Source organism: Phoxinus phoxinus (assembly GCF_949152265.1).
Source record: "Phoxinus phoxinus genome assembly, chromosome: 5".
Taxonomy (NCBI): domain Eukaryota; kingdom Metazoa; phylum Chordata; class Actinopteri; order Cypriniformes; family Leuciscidae; genus Phoxinus; species Phoxinus phoxinus.
In genome coordinates this window covers 18,161,432-18,182,128 of record NC_136880.1, presented here as the reverse complement: position 1 = coordinate 18,182,128, position 20,697 = coordinate 18,161,432, and the positions used below count along the sequence as shown (strand labels likewise).

General features: G+C 37.8%; 1 protein-coding gene across 1 annotated transcript in view; it reads left to right on the top strand.

Moving 5' to 3' along the window:
• The first annotated feature begins 369 nt into the window (after nucleotides 1-369).
• xpr1b (xenotropic and polytropic retrovirus receptor 1b) overlaps nucleotides 370-20,697 on the top strand; it is a 27,695-nt gene continuing 7,367 nt past the window's right edge. The window contains exons 1-9 of the mRNA XM_079613686.1: nucleotides 370-1,033; nucleotides 6,594-6,645; nucleotides 14,947-15,048; nucleotides 16,880-17,100; nucleotides 17,368-17,517; nucleotides 17,675-17,758; nucleotides 17,851-17,932; nucleotides 18,088-18,284; nucleotides 20,447-20,626. Of these exons, the coding sequence (XP_079469812.1) occupies nucleotides 965-1,033; nucleotides 6,594-6,645; nucleotides 14,947-15,048; nucleotides 16,880-17,100; nucleotides 17,368-17,517; nucleotides 17,675-17,758; nucleotides 17,851-17,932; nucleotides 18,088-18,284; nucleotides 20,447-20,626 (1,137 nt within the window). The 5' untranslated portion in view covers nucleotides 370-964. The remainder of the gene's footprint in view (nucleotides 1,034-6,593; nucleotides 6,646-14,946; nucleotides 15,049-16,879; nucleotides 17,101-17,367; nucleotides 17,518-17,674; nucleotides 17,759-17,850; nucleotides 17,933-18,087; nucleotides 18,285-20,446; nucleotides 20,627-20,697) is intronic.

Genomic DNA, 20,697 nt, shown 5'->3' with positions numbered 1-20,697 from the left:
ATAATTTCCTTATGAAATGTTTATACTTTCTTTCTGTTGATATTTGTGTGCTCAAAGTGGGTGATCTGGGAAATATCAGTGGATCTGGGAAATATCATATGTTGTAAAAATTTGTTTTGGAAATGTTTATATAATTATGTGAATAACCAGTAACATTCTCAGGATATAACAAGGCAATTTACTGATCAGCCTTTTTTCAGATCTGAAAACTTTATGAATATTTAATTGTTTCTCAGATTTTAGCTAAATAAAATGAATGAATGAATACATGATATGTAGCCTACATAAAAAAATAAATAATAACGGTCAAAACTGATCTTGTAGAGTAATAGGTGAGTGGACAGCACAGCAATATAACAATGCAGTGCTGCTTGTAGATTGAGCCTTGGACTCGGTTGAGAAACATGTCTCTCAGCCTAGATACGCTGTAACGAACTATCAATGATAAACAAGCTGCTTCACGTGACGCGAATTCAGATGCACTCTCATCCGACGAGAAACGTTTTACCTATCGGCCTTTTGTTAAGAATAACCTGTTCTTGATTTCGCACTTCTATAATTCACAGTAATTATTTTAAGAGGCATGAGTGTTCATACCGCGAGCTGGAAAACATCCTCTGTGCGGTGACGTGCCCTGACGTCATTCTCCGACAATGATGGCTGCCGCTGGAGCTTCAGCCTCAGATATCAGGCAGAAAAGACCTCTGTCTGGAGCTCCTGCAGCCCAATAAACCACTGCTACCAGCGTCCCGCAGTACTTGAAAAATCACCCGAGGGGATAATGAGGAACACTGGGGTCGGCTGTTTGAAAATATCGCAATATTTCCCCTGAATAATGTGTTTCGCGGAGCAGCGAAAAACAGCCGTTAATCTGAGGGTGATTTTCTGCTCGCGATGATTCACTGGTAATTTTCCAGCAGCGCGAGACTCTCCTCAGACAAAAACACCAGGAAAATTCATAAAAATGAAATTTACCGAGCATCTATCTGCCCACATCACCCCGGAGTGGAGGAAACAATACATTCAATATGAGGTAAGAGATGAAGAAAAGCAACGTTGAGCTATTTTACATCAGACAGTTTCCCCTCAGCTCATTGAACATGTCGAAAACAAGTCACCTGTCGTTATAATGTAATATTCAAACGAAAAACAGGCTTAAATCTGGATTTGTGTGATCAATAACTGTAATATCTGTTCAGGGTTAGTCTGTAAACGAAAGCTAACAGCTGATAGCCTTTAAAGCTAACGTGAGTCTTTATGAGTAGCAGGGATGCAGGTGAATGTTCAGAGATGTTTCGCACTTCTCGTGTTCAGCTTTACTAATATAGTTATTATAGAAAAAAAAATCTGAACCAATTGAAGGATTAATTTAAACGATAATTTCAAATTCATCAAACGTATAACGTTACCCGCTAATCCACTCAATTCCAGGATGTAGGTTACTGTTGGTAAACAAAAATCTCTGTAAACACTCAGCTTGGACATACAATTATGTTTTTGCTTCAGATCTGGAAATATAACAAATGTATTCATAATAGTATGATTTATAATACATTAGGAGTATTGGATAAACTTAATATTTGAGAATGAATAGAGTGAACAAGTAATCAAGCTCATACCAATGACCAAAATATAGCATTGTGTTCGATGAATAGTAACGTACTGAAAACCTAAATGTTTCATCTCTTCTTAATGCATAAAACATTTAGGAATGGCTGTGTGTATATGTGTTCATTTTCAGTTTTTCGACATTGCCTTGCAGTTTTTATCCATCTTGATTTCCACTTCTGTATTTACCAACAGGAGACATTCTCTCAAAACAAACATATATGATGATGATGATGATGATGATGATGCAGAGCTTCAAAGAGCAATGCTTAGCAGACTACATAATTTCATTATTGCACATGAGAGCATACGAGGCAGTTTTCTTTGTCTCCGACAGTGGACTGGGTTAGAGTTGACAGGGCTTTAGTGTACTGCAGCTCCTTCAGGGTTTAATGGCCTACACATAATGAGATTATTGCCTTCCTCTTGGACATTCGCTAATTAATTAGTCATCATCCCTTTTTTGAGAGTGGTACACGGCGGATTGTGTTTGCGAGGGAGTGTTTGAGATTGTACGTGCTTGAATCAAATATAAATGATGGCGGAAAATCAACTGGTGAAGGATTCGCTTTCTACGCCACACTTAGACATTTTATCACGCTCTCTCACCCGCCTTCGTTTTTGATCTTGAGGACAATTTGTTTTTCTCCTCTCTTGTTTTGCCCACTGTGGCTGGACGCTGTGAATGTGTTGGTTTGTTATGTTCTGTGACCCTTTTTTTTTTTCTCACACAGTCTTAACAAAGCTGATGTCAGCTTATTTGGAGATATGAGCATTTTTATGCTGATTTTCGTGTTTTGTGTGGGCTATCACATGATTCCTGACGCTCGGAAAGAGAAGTGAGAGGAAAGTTGTGACACTTATGACACATTACAGGGCTCCAGACTAACTGTTTTCACCAGGAGCGCTGTAGCCCCTAACTGAAATTTTATTGGAGCACAGGCAGAAAATTTAGGGGCACACCTTAAATCAACGTGCAACGCAGTTATTCACATTTCCCCCCATTTGGACTGTATTACTGACAAATGCCTTGGTAATAAATAGACATGAACGTACATAAATTACAATGTGCAGTGTTATTTTAAGTTCACAGGGCTCCAGTACAGACTAACATTTGAGGGCAGCAGCACCGGAGCCACTGAGTTCTACAGAAAGTGTTTGGTTGCACTGTGGGGCTGACGGTAAAGCCCTGAGCTCAATTCGAGGTGTAGATAAAATTAACTTATTAAATTATTAGCATTCATAATGTCTTATTATTAATTCAAAAGCATAACGAGTGAGAAAAAAAAAAGATATTAGGGACTAAAAATAGATAATAAGCTTTCCTCTGCAGCCACCTAATGGTTACAATGGTAATTTAATCTTTTTTTTATTTTTAAATAAGTGCGAGTTTTCCTACATCTTGAAACTTTTGGTTTTATAAATGGGGACAATCTTTGAAGGATGAACAAAAAATGTTTTGGTCATCACATTAAAAATGACATTTAAATCTGATATTATAAGTTTGGAAGTGCTGGAAAAAGATGTGTAGTACTCAAAAGCGTTTGACTATTTCTGTCACAATACCATAGTTACAGTTAGTGTTACTACATTAAATTCATGGCGAATGTTGCTGATTTGTGGACTTAAAGCCTTCTATAATTTGTTCATTCATGGCAGAATGTTTCTCCTGGTTTCCACGTCAGCGCTGTTTGATCTGATACCAATGGTTTATAACAGAGATCTCCGTGCCGAATCTGAATGTTTCTCACTGGATCTCGTAGTGATATTATTAATTCTGTGGCGAATTCAATGGATTTCTTCACTGGATCTCCCTGCGCTGCAGTAACGGTGTCGCGTGATCGACCCGCGATTGGCGAGTAGCCCGCGGTGCTGCGCTGTCTATTATTGATCCGAAGTAATAAACGGTCCGTGAAGCACAAATGAGTAGCGCAGTTTTATTCCGCTTTCCTTTCGTTTGCCATTTGATGCATGGCAACGTTGTGGTCATGCCAGCGTGACCTATATCAAATTTTGGACGCACCGGCGGGGGGTGAATTTTCAGTGTGAAAACACTACTCGCACTAGTATTTACAATACAGCATAGAATAGTGCTCAAATACGCAAATTGCTCTTTCAAAAAGCCTGCTGAAGTCAAAACTAGAGGCAAGGACCTTTTTCTCAGTCATGGTAATGTGCTGAATGCTGGCCTGCTGGTAGAACAAGCAAACATCCCTGATGCTGCTGTCAAGGCCACGATCCCTCTGAGCTCACGTTTTCTTACAGGATTTAGTTTTTGCAGCAGACTTCACTGTACTATATACTGCAGAACTGCATGTCATTTGGACATCACTTTTGAACAACATTGTATTTTTTTGCAATATTTGAGCAGTCAAAGCGCTCTATTATCACTCTGCGCCAGCACCACTGATTCGTTTACGTTCTCCATTTAGTTGTGAAAGATAAGGTGCATCCCAATTTGTGTGCTTATGCACTCTTCTATGCCATTTTTTGTATGAATACTAGTGCTGCCCCCTAATAGTTGACCAGACGTTAGTTGATGAGAAGAGGCTTGGTCGATCAAATTTTAATTGGTCGCAGAGAGAGAAAAAAAACCTCCACAGGAAGTGGTGAAGTCATGCAGTCCACGACGAACAGATCGTTAACACGGTCCATGTGATAATTATGTCAGACAGAAGATCCAAACTGTGGATAATTTTGAGAGGGTTAAAAATAACCCCCAAAAAAGTGATCTGCAAACTCTCACCTATCATCCATCAACCTCAAACATGATTTATCATTTGAAACATGCAAGTAGTAGCCTAACGTTAGCCACTTTACATGGCAGCTTGCTATAACGTTAATCCAGATACATGTGTGCTATTATTGCATATCCAAATGTTGTTTGCCCCCCACACACACCCGGGATATATTTAAGTAATTTAATTAATATCATAAACATGTGACTAGTCCCTTAATGGCTTAAATAAACTTTTACCAGTTGAGTAGGAAACTCTTAGGTTGGAGCAGCCCTAAATAGTGAGAGTACTTAGCGTGTTCCCACTGAAAATTCCAAGAAGAAAAAATATTTTTGGGATATCATGAACACCTGGGCAGAATATCATGTGATGAGTTAGAGCTTGATGGGCAGCAATTGTTTCCCTGTCAATATCTTGTGATGTAACGTCGATGAGACATAACAACTAATATAGGGCAAGCCAAATATTGATATGTTGTTATTGATTTGAGTTCCACTGGCAAAGTTACTGCCTCTCTCACTTCTCAGTGTTTCTCCACTGCGTTGTATGACCTTTTTACCTATAGTGCGTCGTATAAAGGCGAGTAAAATACCAATATCATTGTAGTTTTTCATATTAAGTAACATCTTAATAGTAATTGAAAAGAATACTGCTGAATAAAGCAAAGTGTTAGGCTATAGGCTAGGACATCCATCTTTAAGCCGGCATTAATATGAATTAGAAATAAAAGGCATTTTTCCGAGCCTGATTTTAGCCTCTGATTTGAACGCTCTGTTTGAAGGGGCGTGTCTGCGTGAGACTTCAGTGTAACCGCCCACTGCTGTGATTGGCTGACATCTTTGCATATGAAATAGCTATTAGATGTGGAACTCTCTCTGCTCTCAAGTTTAACTAATGGTAAAATATTTCAACGTGTATTAACCCTTTAAGACATAAAACCGACTGTGTTTACGCGAATGCTCACCAAGCTTTTTGGCATATTTCTGTGTATTTGACCGTTTTGACCGTTTAGACGTAGCCCAACGTATTCTTTGCTTCTCCGTGTCCCACTTTATCTCTTTCGTGGCTTAATGCACTTTTAATAACACCTTTTATTATCAAGCTCATCCTGCAGTTTAGCAACAGTAGGCTGTATTTTATGACAATCACTGTGATCTACCTGCAGTTTGGGCTTTTAGGGAGGAACAAGATCGCACCGCTGTGAAGAAAAGAAGGGCACTCAAATCACACAGATCTAGATTCTTGATGTCATTGCTGTAGGGCTGCTGTTGTTGTCATTTCTCTGCTCTCCGCAAAGACCTTTTCAGACACCGTCCTGGCAGAACGGTAACTTTATAAAGCTATTATCGGCCAATAACTATTGGAGCCCGATCTATCGGAACACCCTCTTAATGATGAATACCCTAAATTATAGTTCTGCGTAACACTGAATCTGTGAATCCCTCTTGAAATTGCAAGAATATAACAATATCAATGTCACTGTCTTGATTTACTGATGCATAAAACAGCTAGAAATGGTTATCATTTTGTTTTGGATGTCTAGCTACAGTACTTGAAAAATTGGGCCTAATGTTTCCCCACACACAAATAATTTATTATGTAGGCCTAACTTATATTTCTAATTTGTTATGATTTCTGTTGGTGAATTCTAGTCTTGTTACCGTAATCAACAATAATAGTAGTGGTTCAAGTATCAAGGGAAATAATCAACACCTTTAGTTTCGTCATGATTGTGCTGCCCTAATTTGTAGTTTCATTTTTCTCTGTCTTAAACTAGCCTAGGCTATACAGCGAGCGATTACTCCCAAAAATTACAATTCATGCACATTTATATTTAAAAAAAATAGTGTATGTGCAATTGTGTGTTTTGATTTTTTTTTTTTTTTCAAAAATCTGATCTCAGATTTAAAACTGATATTGGCCAATCAAATGGTGCATCCCTGCAGAACTGCGGCAATCCTTTTTTTTTCTCCTTTTTAAAGGACATGATGTGTTTTTTATAGGGTATCTGATTCTAGATTTCGGACAAAGTTAAAAACACCCATTTCCTCTATTATTCTTTTAGTTTTAGTGCTTCCTCTTCTGTACTCAAGAACTCATGTCTGTCTTCTCACTCCGTCTGTATCCTGGCAGAGGTTCCCTCGTCAGTCAGCACGGGCACAGTGCCAGTCACATGCTCCTGTGTAATGTGAAAGCCAATTGTCTGACCTCTGGAAATGGTGTTTCATATTCTTCTCTTCTCCACAGGCTTTTAAAGAAATGTTGTACTCCGCCCAGGATCAAGCTCCATCAATCGAAGGTAAATGCATATGTGACCTATGTATGTTTGCATGCTTAGAAATCAGCTCATAAAATGAACAGTCTCATTTCTGTGACCACTAAATGGAATCACAAAAATAAAGCTTTCAATCAGGTCTCCAGGCTTCCCATCCCATCTCACTTTGGTCAGTCAAACAAATACAGATAGGCCCTGTCTCAAATGGCACCCTAAGCAATTTTGTGACATACTGTTGCTTTGACAGTCTGGTAGACATTTGTTGCCTCACTGTGAGCTTGACAGAAGTTCATATCAAGGGTGCACGGTGGCCACAATGGAGGAGATTGTGAGCACACTAATGAAACCTAAAATGACAAATGGTAGACTCTACGGGCTTGTGTAGGACCAACTATTTTGTTTCGAGCCATATCTAGTTCATAAACCTTAACAAATATATCCAGAGCATATACTCAATAACTTATGTGGCTTACTAGTGCAATCCCATCTTCCTCCTCCATATCATTGTCAGAGTGCAATGTAAACACCACGATTTGTGGTTTACAATCCCTCTTAAAGGAATCAAGTAGTTTATGGTGTAAAAGTTTGGGTTTTCTGTCAGGTTAGTTAAATCCCATATTAGACAGTGGTTCTCTATCTATCAATGTTGCCCTGAGTTGGTTTTACCAAACACTCATTTAAAATGAAACATCTAAATCAGTAATCAGTCAAAATCAATGGTAGTCTTTAAAAGAGGAAGGGCAAAGTTTCACCTCAGGTTTAGCTAATGTAAGATGTCGTGGTTTTATCAGATAACAGCAGAACACAGGGCTGAGTTTGCATCATTGCGTCACTATCTAAGATTAGCACACGGTTATAAGGGAGAACACTTTATAGGTATACAAATTTGCACGTAACACTATCAGGTTTCATATTAACATTGGTTAATACATTAGGTACCATGAACTAACAATGAAAAATACTTTTGAAGTATTATTTAATCTAGATTAATGTATATATATATATAAAAAAAAATTATTTCAAGTTGTATAAGTAATTAATGCATTATGAACCAATGTGAATTAACCATGTTGTATATTTATACATTTCAGTTTGTATTATATTAATAGTAATTAGATTTAAAAAATAAACGTTAAGATGAATTAATAAATGCTATAATATTGGTAAAAATTGTCAAATATTAGGGCTGTGCCACTAACGATTATGTTGTTAATCGAGTAAGTAATAGTAGTCGATTATTTTGACGATTAATCGGATAATTTATTGTGTGGAAATAAAAAAAAATAGACCCAAGCGAACAATAGCATTTAAAATGGCCTAAAATGCATATATAATAACAATGAGGCAATAATAATTGATTCAAATCAAGTATCAAAAAGCAAGTAATCGTATGGTTTCATACATGACGTAGCATACATAATATAAACAATCAACATATGTACATGTGATTGTTGTTGTTACACTTTACAGCATGATAATCCTAGTTTAATATTGGCCAAACAATTAAATTCAAATGTCCACTTTATCTTTAATATTTGTCAACTTCTTAATGATGGAAATGCTGCAGCTACTGTCATTTGTGGACATCAAAACATGCAAACTCAAGAGTGAGGGTTTAAACTTTTATTTTTAAATCACGATGAACCGTTTGCCTATTTAGAAAGATATTGATGTATTCTCCTGTGTTGACGTAGGTTTATACATTATTTACCTTACAAATCTGATGATATGGCGCACATTGCGTTCCCAGATAAACGTTTTAAGCAACTTAAGCTCACAGCATATGCAGAGATGGAGTTTGAGACGCGCTCCCCGCATATGATAGCAGCATTACTGTGAACGGAGCTGCTCTGTGATGTACGTTACCTACACGCATGTAAATAATTAAAGTGCATATTTATTTAAAACCACAGCGCATATATTTATTTTATTTAATCACAGCTTTTGTGAATTCACATTTTTTATGATTTTTAAAAAATGGTTTTAATACATCATGGAGCCTTAGAAATCGGTCCAATAATGCAGTTTGTGGATTCTCGTCTGTGGAATCCGCCACCTCCGCCATTTTTTTAACGTATACTCTAACTTAATCGAGTAATCGTGACAGCCCTGTAAAATATTCAGAAATATTATTGTTTGTCCTTACACACCTGAACTTATGTTAACACATTTAACCTTATTATTGTAAAGTGTTATCAGCATTTTTTCCCCTTTGTGTATGAAATTTACAACCCGTACAATCTGAAGTTGCTTTGCTTGCAGTTCACTGGTGTTTGTACAAAAACAAGCACCTGTTAGTGTCTCTGCTGCTCCGAGCTTCTGTGTTTGACTTCACCCATATGTTTTCACACAAAAAAAAGCTTTGTTTTTGGTCCAGTTTGTGCCGCTTCAGCAGGTACAGAATGTTCTTTTATGTCATGGTAATTTGCTGTCTTTTGCTTGCATGTCAGAAATGTAAGGCCTGAGCAAGTCTCATCTCAGTAATGCATATGCGCCACCGACAACTATACTTTTTTTTTTTAAGTATGAATGCATTGTGATACTAAGAAAACTATGTTCGGTGCCTTTACTTTGGGACAACTAAGGACATCAAACCTTTGCCCAACTTCTATTAATTGTTTATTATGTTGTAAATAGCTTCTGGTGTAAAATCATTAATAGCCTCCATCTAGAGATCGCTGTTCCCAAGATCAAGCTAGCTACAGATTCTTACTAGTGTCTGTTGTCCTTTGTAGGTGGCGGATTTAACTTTACTTTAAGTATCAGATATTACAACAAAAAAGAGTGAATACCAGTAAAACTCCCAGTGGCATCACATGTTATAGCACCTTCTGTTCCACTCTACTTGACTATCATCAGGCCGATTTCACAATCAAAGTCCACAGTATTTCTCATACAGCTAAATAATTCTGTCAGTGTCTTTTTGGTTTGTTCCAACCTGTCTTAATGCCAATAACTGTGACAAATCCTGACCTGAAGTCAGTGTAAAGTTGGCTCACTACAGTGAACACGTGAAGCATAGGCCTAGTTGTTCTTGGCACGGTGTGTTATTTAATTGCTTTGTCAGAATATGATGTCTAAACAGGGGTGATGTCGAAAAACTTTGTCTTGTCATGCTATCTAGCCTATTAGTTCCCGGGGCTCAGCGCAAGGCCCACAGCTAATGGAAAACTTATGGAGGACTGTTAGCGCTCAGATAAGCAGTGATTTACATACAAAGGTTACCACACACACACGCACACACACGTGTCCAGATGCTCATTTTTCCTACAACAGTGCTAAAGCTCCCAGAGAGCCATAAACCTGCATACTGAGTGTTTTTCTAAGCTGTGGGATGATGGTAGTTGTGATTATCTAGAAATAACTATAATCTTCTGTCAAAGTTTGTGGTTTTTCTGGGTGGTGATAAGTGTAGTTAATGGGATTGTTTAAGTAAAGCTATGATTTTGGAGGGGAAATTGCATGACCAGGGTTTTTCGTTAATAAGATGCTGATTTTTTTTTTTTTTTTTGATGACGGATATGAGAAAGGGCTGATAGTGCAGGTGTTTGAAGTCATAAACCTCTAATTTTAAGTGCTTTGCGTACAGTTACGTGAGCGATTATGCCCATCTTTATGTGTCAGTACTTCAGTGTTCAGAGTGAGATCATGCAAAATCACATTAGTAACTGTTCTCATAAAAAATATCATGACTTGCATCACAAGTAGAGTTTAAAATAAATATGGTAATTTAAGCCAAAATGTTGTAAATGTAGCCTAACATTTTAACAAAATATTATTGTCAAATTTTTCAACTGTGTTAATATTGCTCTCCATCTGTTTTTTATTTTTGTGTGTAGAAATATTTTTTTCATTACTGTAAAGTTATGTAATTGAAGAAGGTTCTGCATGCACAGCTCATACACCCAACTAATCAATAGTGACATTAGTTGTCAATGATTTGTATTGTTTTTTTTATATCGATTAGGTGTGGCAGCCCTAGTTTTAGTTATTTTTTTGTGAGTTTAATCACAGACCAGGAATGACGAAAGTGATTTCAGTGACTTTTTGCAGATGCTGTTATCGGCCAGTAATGTAAAAAAATGGCCATTTTGCAGATATATCGATCTTTCACTAGTCATAGTCCATAACCGTTTTGTGTTATAGGTCTGAATAATCACAGAGGGTCCTTCTCCAAGGTCATGCATTCCCTGGAAGATTTCAGTTAAAAGGTTCTCAAGCACAGAGACACTGTAGTTTATGTTCTCTCTCAGGAGCTCCTGCTAAAAGAGAGAGCTGTGTATGTTAATCCCTGCCGAGCTGATATGAAACTGAGCCGTGTGTTTGCATAGCAGGCCAGACACAATGACCCAGCTGAAGGTCTCACTGGGGAGGGTTACCTAAACCAGCACAGAGAGGGACTCCCTGCTGTAGAGCTGGAGTAATCCAGTATTAACACAGGATCAGATCAGATCAAACAGTTTGTTGTGAGAATAACCCGGAATCTTCTTAACCCTTTCACTTCAAAGCGTTGAACTCGCTAAACCTCATATGGCCATCATAACCCAAAAGAATTCTTACATGTTTACTTGAGGGTTTTATAGTAACTGATAAGTGTCATGTGATAAGAAAACTGCTTGCTCAGATAAATTGTTGACCGCTATGGTTTAGTACTTTGATCAGGGAAGCAGTTCCTTATAAATCTTATCTTCCTAATAGAACTTGCACATCAATGAATCATTTGAATAACAATGTAGCTAATTTATGAGCGAAGCCTAATAAACCCCTGTCAGTCAAACACTGTTTGTTTTGGATGTGTAGGATTATGGGCTGTTTTGTGAGTGTAGTGTTTCAAGAATCACAGCTGGGAGTCACATTGTTTTAGTTTCGTCAGATGATGGTGTTTTTCAAACACACCTGCCACAGTACTTGAGCTTTGACAGATGAAACCTGAGTAATATTGTGTGTAAAGTAAACCTCCCCCTCCCCCCTCGCCTCTCATTGTGGATTCTACACGCATTGTGAGCCCACTCATGTAACGGTTTTCTCGCCGTTGGCCTCCTTGTTTTAAGAGTTACACTTAAAATGTATCTGTACGCCAGTAGCTAGGTTTCAATCAAAGGATTTTTTTCATCAAAGCATTTTCATCAAAATGTTTTACCGTTGTAGCTGATGGAAATGCTAGTTATTGATAAAATGTAGCAAATGTCGATACAATCTTTTCCCGTTTAACTTCTATGTCGATACTTCAAATGCCGTGAATGAGGAATCCAGTAGAGTTGAGTCATTTTGATTACAACTGTATGTGACCCTTGCTGGCAAAATGAGTCGGAATGCGCTCAGGCTAATTTTGGGATACCGGCAAAAAAAAAAAGGCAAGCGATCCCAATTCTCCAAATAGCAATTAAACATCTAAAAGTATCTTTATTTGTATGTTTTCTGAGAGGAGTTCCTTTCCTTTTTCCATGAAAATTGCAAAATTGAAAATTTTAAATTTCTCTTCTCACTTCTCGACGTCTGCCGCTTCCTCTTAGCACAAGTTTGGTATAATTTTAGTTTAGTTTTAGTTAGTTTGACAAGGCAGGATATTGAGGAACAAAACCCTGAAATGTATCAAACAAAACATACTCAAGACAACCTTATGTACCTAATTTAGTGCAGCATTCCAGCTTTGTGAATATACATAGCGAATTCTCGATGGCATTAGTCTGACTCTGAACCAATGAAATGTGATTTTCAAACTCATGCTGATGTAAACAAAACAATCTTGCTCGCGCTGACTGCCAGATCAGTGCGCGATCCCGATATACGCATGCAGGGTTTGGAACCGAGAATTGGTTCTTTGCCAGAACTGTTAGGTTTTTTTTAAATACCGGAACCGTGCTTCGTTTCTGAAAACGGTTCTATGCGACTGCATTTTTTCTTAAGGATGACGTCATTGCTCACTACATTTTATCGGTAAAAGGCAATTGGATGAAAACCGGCTGGAGACAGTAAATTTGGTAAACTTTTTTTTTTTTTTTTTTTTTTCGCATATTCACTTTGTCGACGATAAAACAGCGCAAAAACTGTATGGAAACTTGGCTACTGTGAAATTCACAATTTAGGAGGCAATGCTCCCAGTTTAGGTATTTCAAGCCATGAGTCATTTTCCCAAGTCCTGAGATAGTGATTCATTGTCTGTCCGTCTGGACAGTATCAGCCAGACTTACTGTCATTGCGCTCTGTGTTTTGTCCCTCGGAGAGGAATATCATGCAGTTACGTCTCTATGGTGTCAAAAGTATTTACAGTCAACAGAAACTTCACATGCCCTCTAACTGTAAATGTTTGAAGCCATGACCCATGAACTGTTATGATTATTGTGATTTAAGACCACATTGACTTAATTAGACTTGACTCTTGGCTCTCAGACTAAGGATTTTGGAAAGACATGACGCAGAATAATTACACAGGGATTCCACGAAGTGTTAGTTTACCCAAAAATGAACATTCAGTCATTTTGCTCACCCTCATCTCGTTCCAAACCTGTACAGACTTCTGCAGAACACAAAAGATGTTTAAAAGTTTGAGGTCAGGAAGTTTTTTTTTTTTATTAAAATGTAATACTTTTATCTAGCAAGAACACGTTAAATTGATCAACGGTGACCGTATATATTAGGGGTGGAACGGTACACTGAACTCGCGGTTCGGTTCATACCTCGATTCAGACATCACGGTTCGGTACGAGTTTGGTACAAGGGAGGGAAAAGCAAAACAAAAATGCAGAAGGCAATTATTTTTATTGTGCATGTCTCAGGCTGTACCACCTAGTGTCATACAGTCTCTCCCCTGAGCAGCTGCGACAGCCTGCCCTGAAGTGTGTAAAGTAAGATGTAAACAAAATAAGACAATCAGCCATAAAACTGAAAATACAGCATCTCTTATTTATGTGTGGACGCACGAGCGGCAAGGTGCGTGCGGCAAAAATGTCGTCATTGCGGTGTGGGTGGTCATGCGCGTTGGGTGCGCAAGGCCCCGCCATTTCGCGTGGCGGTGTGCAGTGTACAGCTTTTTTTGTAACAGCGCGCGCGGCTCCGCATCCGAAGATGCACGACTTCAAGCCGAATCTGGCCGAGCATGTACATCTCACCGCACCGGCACCCAGTTCTTGCGTCTAAATTAGTTGCTTACATTATGAGCCTACAATAGCAGACATAAGCCCTTTAAATAAAAATAAATGTTTTATAAAAAGGTTCACAAAACTAAATAAAAATGTTTAGAAATCATGTAAGAAAATGTTAATTTAGTTGTAGGTTACGTTCTCATATCCATTTTTTGTTCTAATGTCACAAGGAATAATCTGGTTTACTGCTTTGCACGATTCTTCTGTAGTGTGGTTTTAGTGTAGCCTACTAAAGTGTACTAAAATAAACATTCACGAGTGTACCTTACTTCTTCTCACCGCTGATTTCTGATGGTTTAGAGGACAATTACACCGAGTTGCACCCTGTCGTTTCAAAGAGTAGTTCACCACGAGCGCGAAGTATAATGCCTCGTCCAATTAGGGAGGCGCGCACAGGGCTACAGAACCCACGTTTCTAACAGTAGGAACGCATTACATTAATTAAATTTGCACGCGAGTTTTATTTATTTTTATACCGTGTATTCTCCGTTTAAATTCGTGCATATATAGAGTTACAAAAAATGTATACGTTACAAAAAAATGCTGTTCTTTTGAACTTTCTATTCATCAAAGAATCCTAAAATATATATATTTCATGGTTTACACACAAATATTAACTTATGTCCTGGTAATTCAACAAGATTACCACAAAATGAATTGATTCTTGTTAGTGTGAAAGAGTATCCCCAATAGCTTACAGCCTCAAAAGGGTGAAATCCAATCTTCACAACCTGGGTGATGACTTTATTTGATTCATGCATGCTGTTTTTATCCCTTTTTTTACAATCAGGTTTAACTTGCAAAAAGGTTCATTCAAATCTTCTCTAAATGCTTGTAAAGCTTTGAGCCAAACTTCTGTCCTTGAGATCTCTTGCAAAGAAATTGTGATCTGAACAAGAATAATATTTTCTCTGGGCAGTGTGCAAAAATTGCTACGTGATGTTTCAGACCCAGAGATCATATTCACAAGGCCCAACACGCACTGCTCTGCAGAAAGAGCTCTGCTTGTTTTCTCCTCCCCTCAAATATACACACAACCTCAGGCCTTTGAGCTGTGAGGCAGAACAATGTTTTCCACGGGTTTCTTCTTTTCCTTTGTTTCTGTATATTTCTTGCTATCCCTCTCCCATCTTTTTCTTTGTTTTTCCTGAATTACATTTTCACATTCTCTTTTTGCTTTTAGTCACAGATGAAGACACTGTCAAGAGATACTATGCCAAGTTTGAGGAGAAGTTCTTCCAAACATGCGAGAAGGAGCTGGCCAAAATCAACACTTTCTATTCAGGTAACCATGTGTAAACACTAGACTTGTTTGAGGTAAACTCACAGTTTGTGTCTGCTCCCTGTTGTTTCCATTTCTTTTGTCATTAGTATTTACAGTGACAGATTACCCATAACACAGAGATTTAACTTTTCGAAAACAGACAGTAAAGCTCCTGATTCAAAGCCAGGACTGCCATTAAACCAGGTTATTAAACCATGTTATTGTATTATATCCCATTACAAAAACACCTGCTTTCCCTTTCTCTCACTCACATGGTTTTCTTACTCTCATTTATGTTCTTGTCCAGTTGTATATTGGGTTACACTTTGTTTTAAGGTGAAGTTGTTCGTGTTACAGTGTAATTACACATAAGCACTGAGTAATATTGATTAAACGCATGTAATTATGATAGTTAAGCTTAGGATTTGGTTTAGGGTTGGTTACTTGTTATTTTGCATAATTTACTTTTATTATTATAGTAAGTACATGTAGCACTTGTAATTACGTCACCTTAAAATAAACTGTTACCGTATATTGTGGCTCAGATATCATTTCGCTTGAAACTTAAAATAGATTTAGCACATTTTTGTTCCTTTACACATTTCTGAGTGAAATATGATATTCAGTGAGGATAAAATGTGGATGGGCGATATGGCCAAAAATATTATTTTGATATTTATGATATTATTATGATTTTTTCCCTCCATATTATACAATATAGAAATGTATCACTATATTAATTTACCATTAATTGTAAAGGAAATGCTTTCCACATATTTGCTAGACCTCAAGAATAAATGTAAACTTGTTTGTTCACAATTAAACTCCACAGAGTAGCTAGCTTTTAATTTAGAGCCCCATGAAATCCATTTGATTTCCCCCTAAATTCTGTTTTCCATAAAAAAAATTGGGGGTGTTTTATGACTTAATAAAAAAATATATAGAAACTTTAACTATTTAATCATATTTTATTCAATTTAAAATGTACTCAAATGAAAATGTTAATTATTTACAACAAAACATTGCATTTTTATATTTTGTCAAATAAGATGCTGCTCCACAGCACTGTAAACATTTAAAACATTGATAAAAAAATATTTTGGTTGTGTGATATTCCTTAGAAATAATAATTGTATAATTACCACTTTGAGAAGTGCATTTTAGTATACAGTACTACGGAGTAGTGATATATTACTGTCATCATTTCTTGAGGTTAAACCGACGTTTTTATTTTGACGGTTTGTTGTGAAGATCTTTCAGTTTTGGTTTCAGTTTCTGTGTGTGTATTTGGCGGTATTTCTTCTCAAATGAAACTGAAAAGCTTAGACTCTCAAAGCAGTTCTGAAGATTAAATAAATTGTTCATGTCCTCATATGTTGAGACGCAGACGCTGAAAACACCGTGGCGTGAGCCTCGCGTGTGTGAGTTTGTGTATCAGACAAAACCGTGCCAATTATTCACAAAGACACAACTTATTAGCGACATGCTGCGACATGATAGGCTGTTAGGTTAATCCATATCGAGTAAAAATGTCCAGAGCTTATCATCGTTATCGACGTAAATTTTATCGCGATTCGAATTCGATATAGTTTATCGGCCTAGTCCTAGTGGATAGTTAGTCGATTTTATTCTTTGGGATCAGATTGGATCTTGGAAAGTGGGATTTACTTATCAGAATGAGGTGGCAGAAGGGTAGGGAGGGAGGAAATGCTGACATCAACCTACAATAAATTGTATAGGCCAGGAAAGTAGATTGGTTACTGTTCATTTTAAATTTTGTGTTGACTAATACAACCTTTAGTTCCATCCATCTTCACTACATGCATGATGTTTCCCTTCTTTTGTGACACAGAGAAGCTTGCCGAAGCACAGCGGCGTTTCGCCACGCTACAGAATGAGCTGCAGTCGTCTCTGGACGCGCAGCGGGAGAGCCGCCGAGCCACGGGCCTGCGCCGCCGTCGCGCTGTCTTCCACCTGTCGCAGCAGGAGCGCTGCAAACACCGCAATATCAAAGACCTGCAGCTGGCCTTCAGCGAGTTCTACCTCAGCCTCATCCTGCTGCAGAACTACCAGGTCTGAAAGCACACAACAAACTGTTCGGAAAGTTTTCAAGTAATGAATTTAGTCATTTGATATAAAGGACTAGACGGATCCTTCTGCTCATTTACGCACGTGATAACGATTCACTCAGTTGTGTTTTTTTTTTTTTTGTAATTCCCGTATTAGTAATATCCAGTTAGCGTCATATTGTTTTTTCTTCTCTGATTATTATACATTTTTAGCTGTTCTTTGACTTCTAAATCAGTCTCATTTAAAGTTGTAATGGTTTCTCCCTGTCAGAATCTCAACTTCACAGGTTTTCGGAAGATTTTAAAGAAGCATGACAAGATCTTTGAGACGATGCGAGGTGCTGATTGGCGTGAGCTTCATGTCGAAGTGGCTCCTTTTTACACTTGTAAGAAGATCACTCAGCTCATCTCTGAAACCGAGGTACCGTACACTTTACAGTCAAATGACTCACTCCACTTAAACAAAGCGTTTAAAACATAAAATTCTTCACCTCTCTGCTTTAAAAAGGAATTGAATTTGACAGCCTGATCAAACTAGCACAGTGGTTAGTTCTAACAGCATGTTCTCAAATCCCCAGGCTCTTGTTACCGCAGAGCTGGAAGGAGGAGACCGGCAGAAAGCTATGAAGCGGCTCCGAGTGCCCCCACTGGGAGCAGCGCAGGTAGAACACTCTGTGACCTTCATTTGAACACCTTTTCATTAGTACTGTTAAAAGGACATAAACCACTCACCATCCTGTGCTCTTTTTCTTAGCCTGCACCAGCGTGGACCACTTTTAGAGTAGGACTCTACTGTGGCGTCTTCGTCGCTTTAACAGTCACAGTCATCATCACAGGTATATAACCTCTAATGATAAGTTACTTTATCAAGTCTTTTCTTTACCACATCAAAGATGGATAACAACAGAAATATAACCCTGAGCTCTGAATCCATCTCAAGGGTTCAGTACTTTTGCTATTTTAACAAATTCATGTTTTTGCTCGTCTGTAGTTGTGGGAAAACTGCTTGGTGGAGACGGGGAGAATGTGTGGCCCCTGGTAAGAATTTATCGGGGTGGTTTCCTGCTCATCGAATTCCTTTTCTTGTTGGGCATCAACACATATGGCTGGAGACAGGCTGGCGTGAACCACGTCTTAATATTCGAGCTCAACCCCCGCAACAACCTGTCCCACCAACATCTCTTTGAGGTAATGTGGAAATCTGTCATTGAAGGTCTGAGCAGTGCAGTGGATGCTATTTTTATGTTATGTGAAATAAAGACGAGTGGAGAGACTTGTGATAATATAACATTTTAAAATTACAGTTTGAAATTGTATTTTGTTCAAATTGATACTTTTTTGGGGGGTGCAAGTGCATTTAAAATAATCAGATTGCGCACATTAAAACAGCATTTTGACAGCTACTTAATGCTTTTATAGATTTAGCAGTGCAGAGCTTCTGTCATATTTTATGCCTTGCTAAAAACAATATAAAATAAAACCATTTATGCAACTCAGTCAATAATTTGCATAGGTTAATGAACTTGATACAGTTTTCTAAGCAGAAATCAATAGATGGTCTTGTGATTTTCGTTAGATGCGGAAAAGGTATTTGACTGCATCAAATGGCCCTATTTATTTCATACTTTACATAAATTTGGTCTTGGTGAGCATTTTATCAAATGGGTCAAGTTAATGTAACACAAGCCTCTTTCTCCTGTGCCTACTCTTGGTTGTCGCACCCTTTTAGAGTTGGGAGAGGCACGAGACAAGTTTGCCCCCTTTCGCCTCTGTTATTTGCTTTAGCGATCAAACGCCTTGGAGCAGAAGCTATAAGAATAAATACTAACATTTGCAGGTTAACCGTAGCAAATAGCCAACACAAGATTAACCCGTACGCAGACAATATTCTGATTTAATGGTGAATCCTGAAACGTATACCCCAGCTCTTATAGACGCGATATATTGGCATTTTTTCAGGATATATTAATTAATTTCAATAAATCATGGACAATCCCTTGGTGGATTAAAACAAATAGCCCAAACACTACCCTGTTTTCCTTTCAGATGGTTTCTTCAGGGCTTGATATAACTAGACCCCTTCCTTCGAACAGATGTAAAAGTCAAACTTTCTCCCGCATTTTGAGTGCATTCAAGTAGATATAGAAAGGTGGAATGTTCTTCCTACTTCTTTGCTAGGTCAGATCTTTCTTCTGAAGATGAATATTTTTCCGACATTTTCCCCCATTCAAATGATTCCCATAAACTTCACACATAAAACAATCAGGAATGGTTGGCTTAGTTAATTTATATGGTCAGATCCGTGTGGTTTGATAACAAAAGTACATCAAGCTAATTTCCTTTAATAAATGTACTTTTTCCTCAATAGATTTTCATTCTTGAAATTGGCTATTATCCAATAGGGAAATTACCCTATTATCACAATTTGTACTATCAAGGCATGGCAGTCTGTAAAACGCTTGGAGGGTAGACCTCAGCGTTTACCCCTATTTGTGGTAACTGACTTCCTGCTGTGCACTGTAGACTCAGGCTTCAGATTCTGGACACATTAAGGCCTCATCACATGGCAGGGATTATTTGATGGACACATTTTGATGTCATTTGACCAACTAGTCAACAAATACAACATCCCACGGCAGTATTTCTTCTGCTATTTACAATTAATAGACTATGTCGGCTGTGGAGAGCTTTTTCTACACCTGGACAATCTAAAAGTTCCTTCTGCAAGATTCTTAAGGATTGTGGTTCTTTGGATGTGTAATTTCTAATAGAGACATGGGCAAGAATTAATGTACAAATCACAAGTCGATCAATGGGAGGAAGCCTGGAAGAACGCAGAGACCCTGAGCATATGTAACTAAGTAAAAGCAATAGAACTTAAAATCTTACACGGAGCATATAGGACAATAACTTAATGCTATCTTGTCTATTAACACGGGCTGTGAACCAATGTACCGGTATATGCTGCTTTGAATACATGGTGACATTACTACAGATACACATAAAACGATGCTTTATACGTTTCTATAAGTTCTATAATCATTTTTTGCAAGAAAATGTATTCTTTTGAATTGGCTATCGGAAAAAGACCCTTCAATAACACTTTGGCACAGGGTTGTACTTGAATATGTATCTTTAGATTTTTTAAACTGTGCTTCTCTTAGTAAAGATGTCAGATTTCACAGAAGGTGGGATCCATCTTTGACATATGGGTTTAAATATATGTTTTATGAGGTATAAATATGGAAGTTTTTATTAAGTACTATATAATTTTTTAATTCATTGGAGTGGTGAGCCATATGACGACAACCTATATAAATATGCATACATTTTTCACTGTTTTTGTGCAGATTGCTGGTTTCCTTGGAGTTCTTTGGTGCGTCAGTATTCTGTCCTGCCTCTTCGCTAAGGACACGATGATCCCTATACAAGTGAACCCTCTAGCTCTCTATGGGTTCTTCTTCTTCTTCCTTATCAACCCTTTCAAAACATGCTACTACAAATCTCGCTTCTGGCTGCTTAAATTACTGGTAAGGGCCAGGGGAATCCAAATACATATCACACAACAGCATTTGTTGTGATTTTCAAGGTTGCGCTTTTA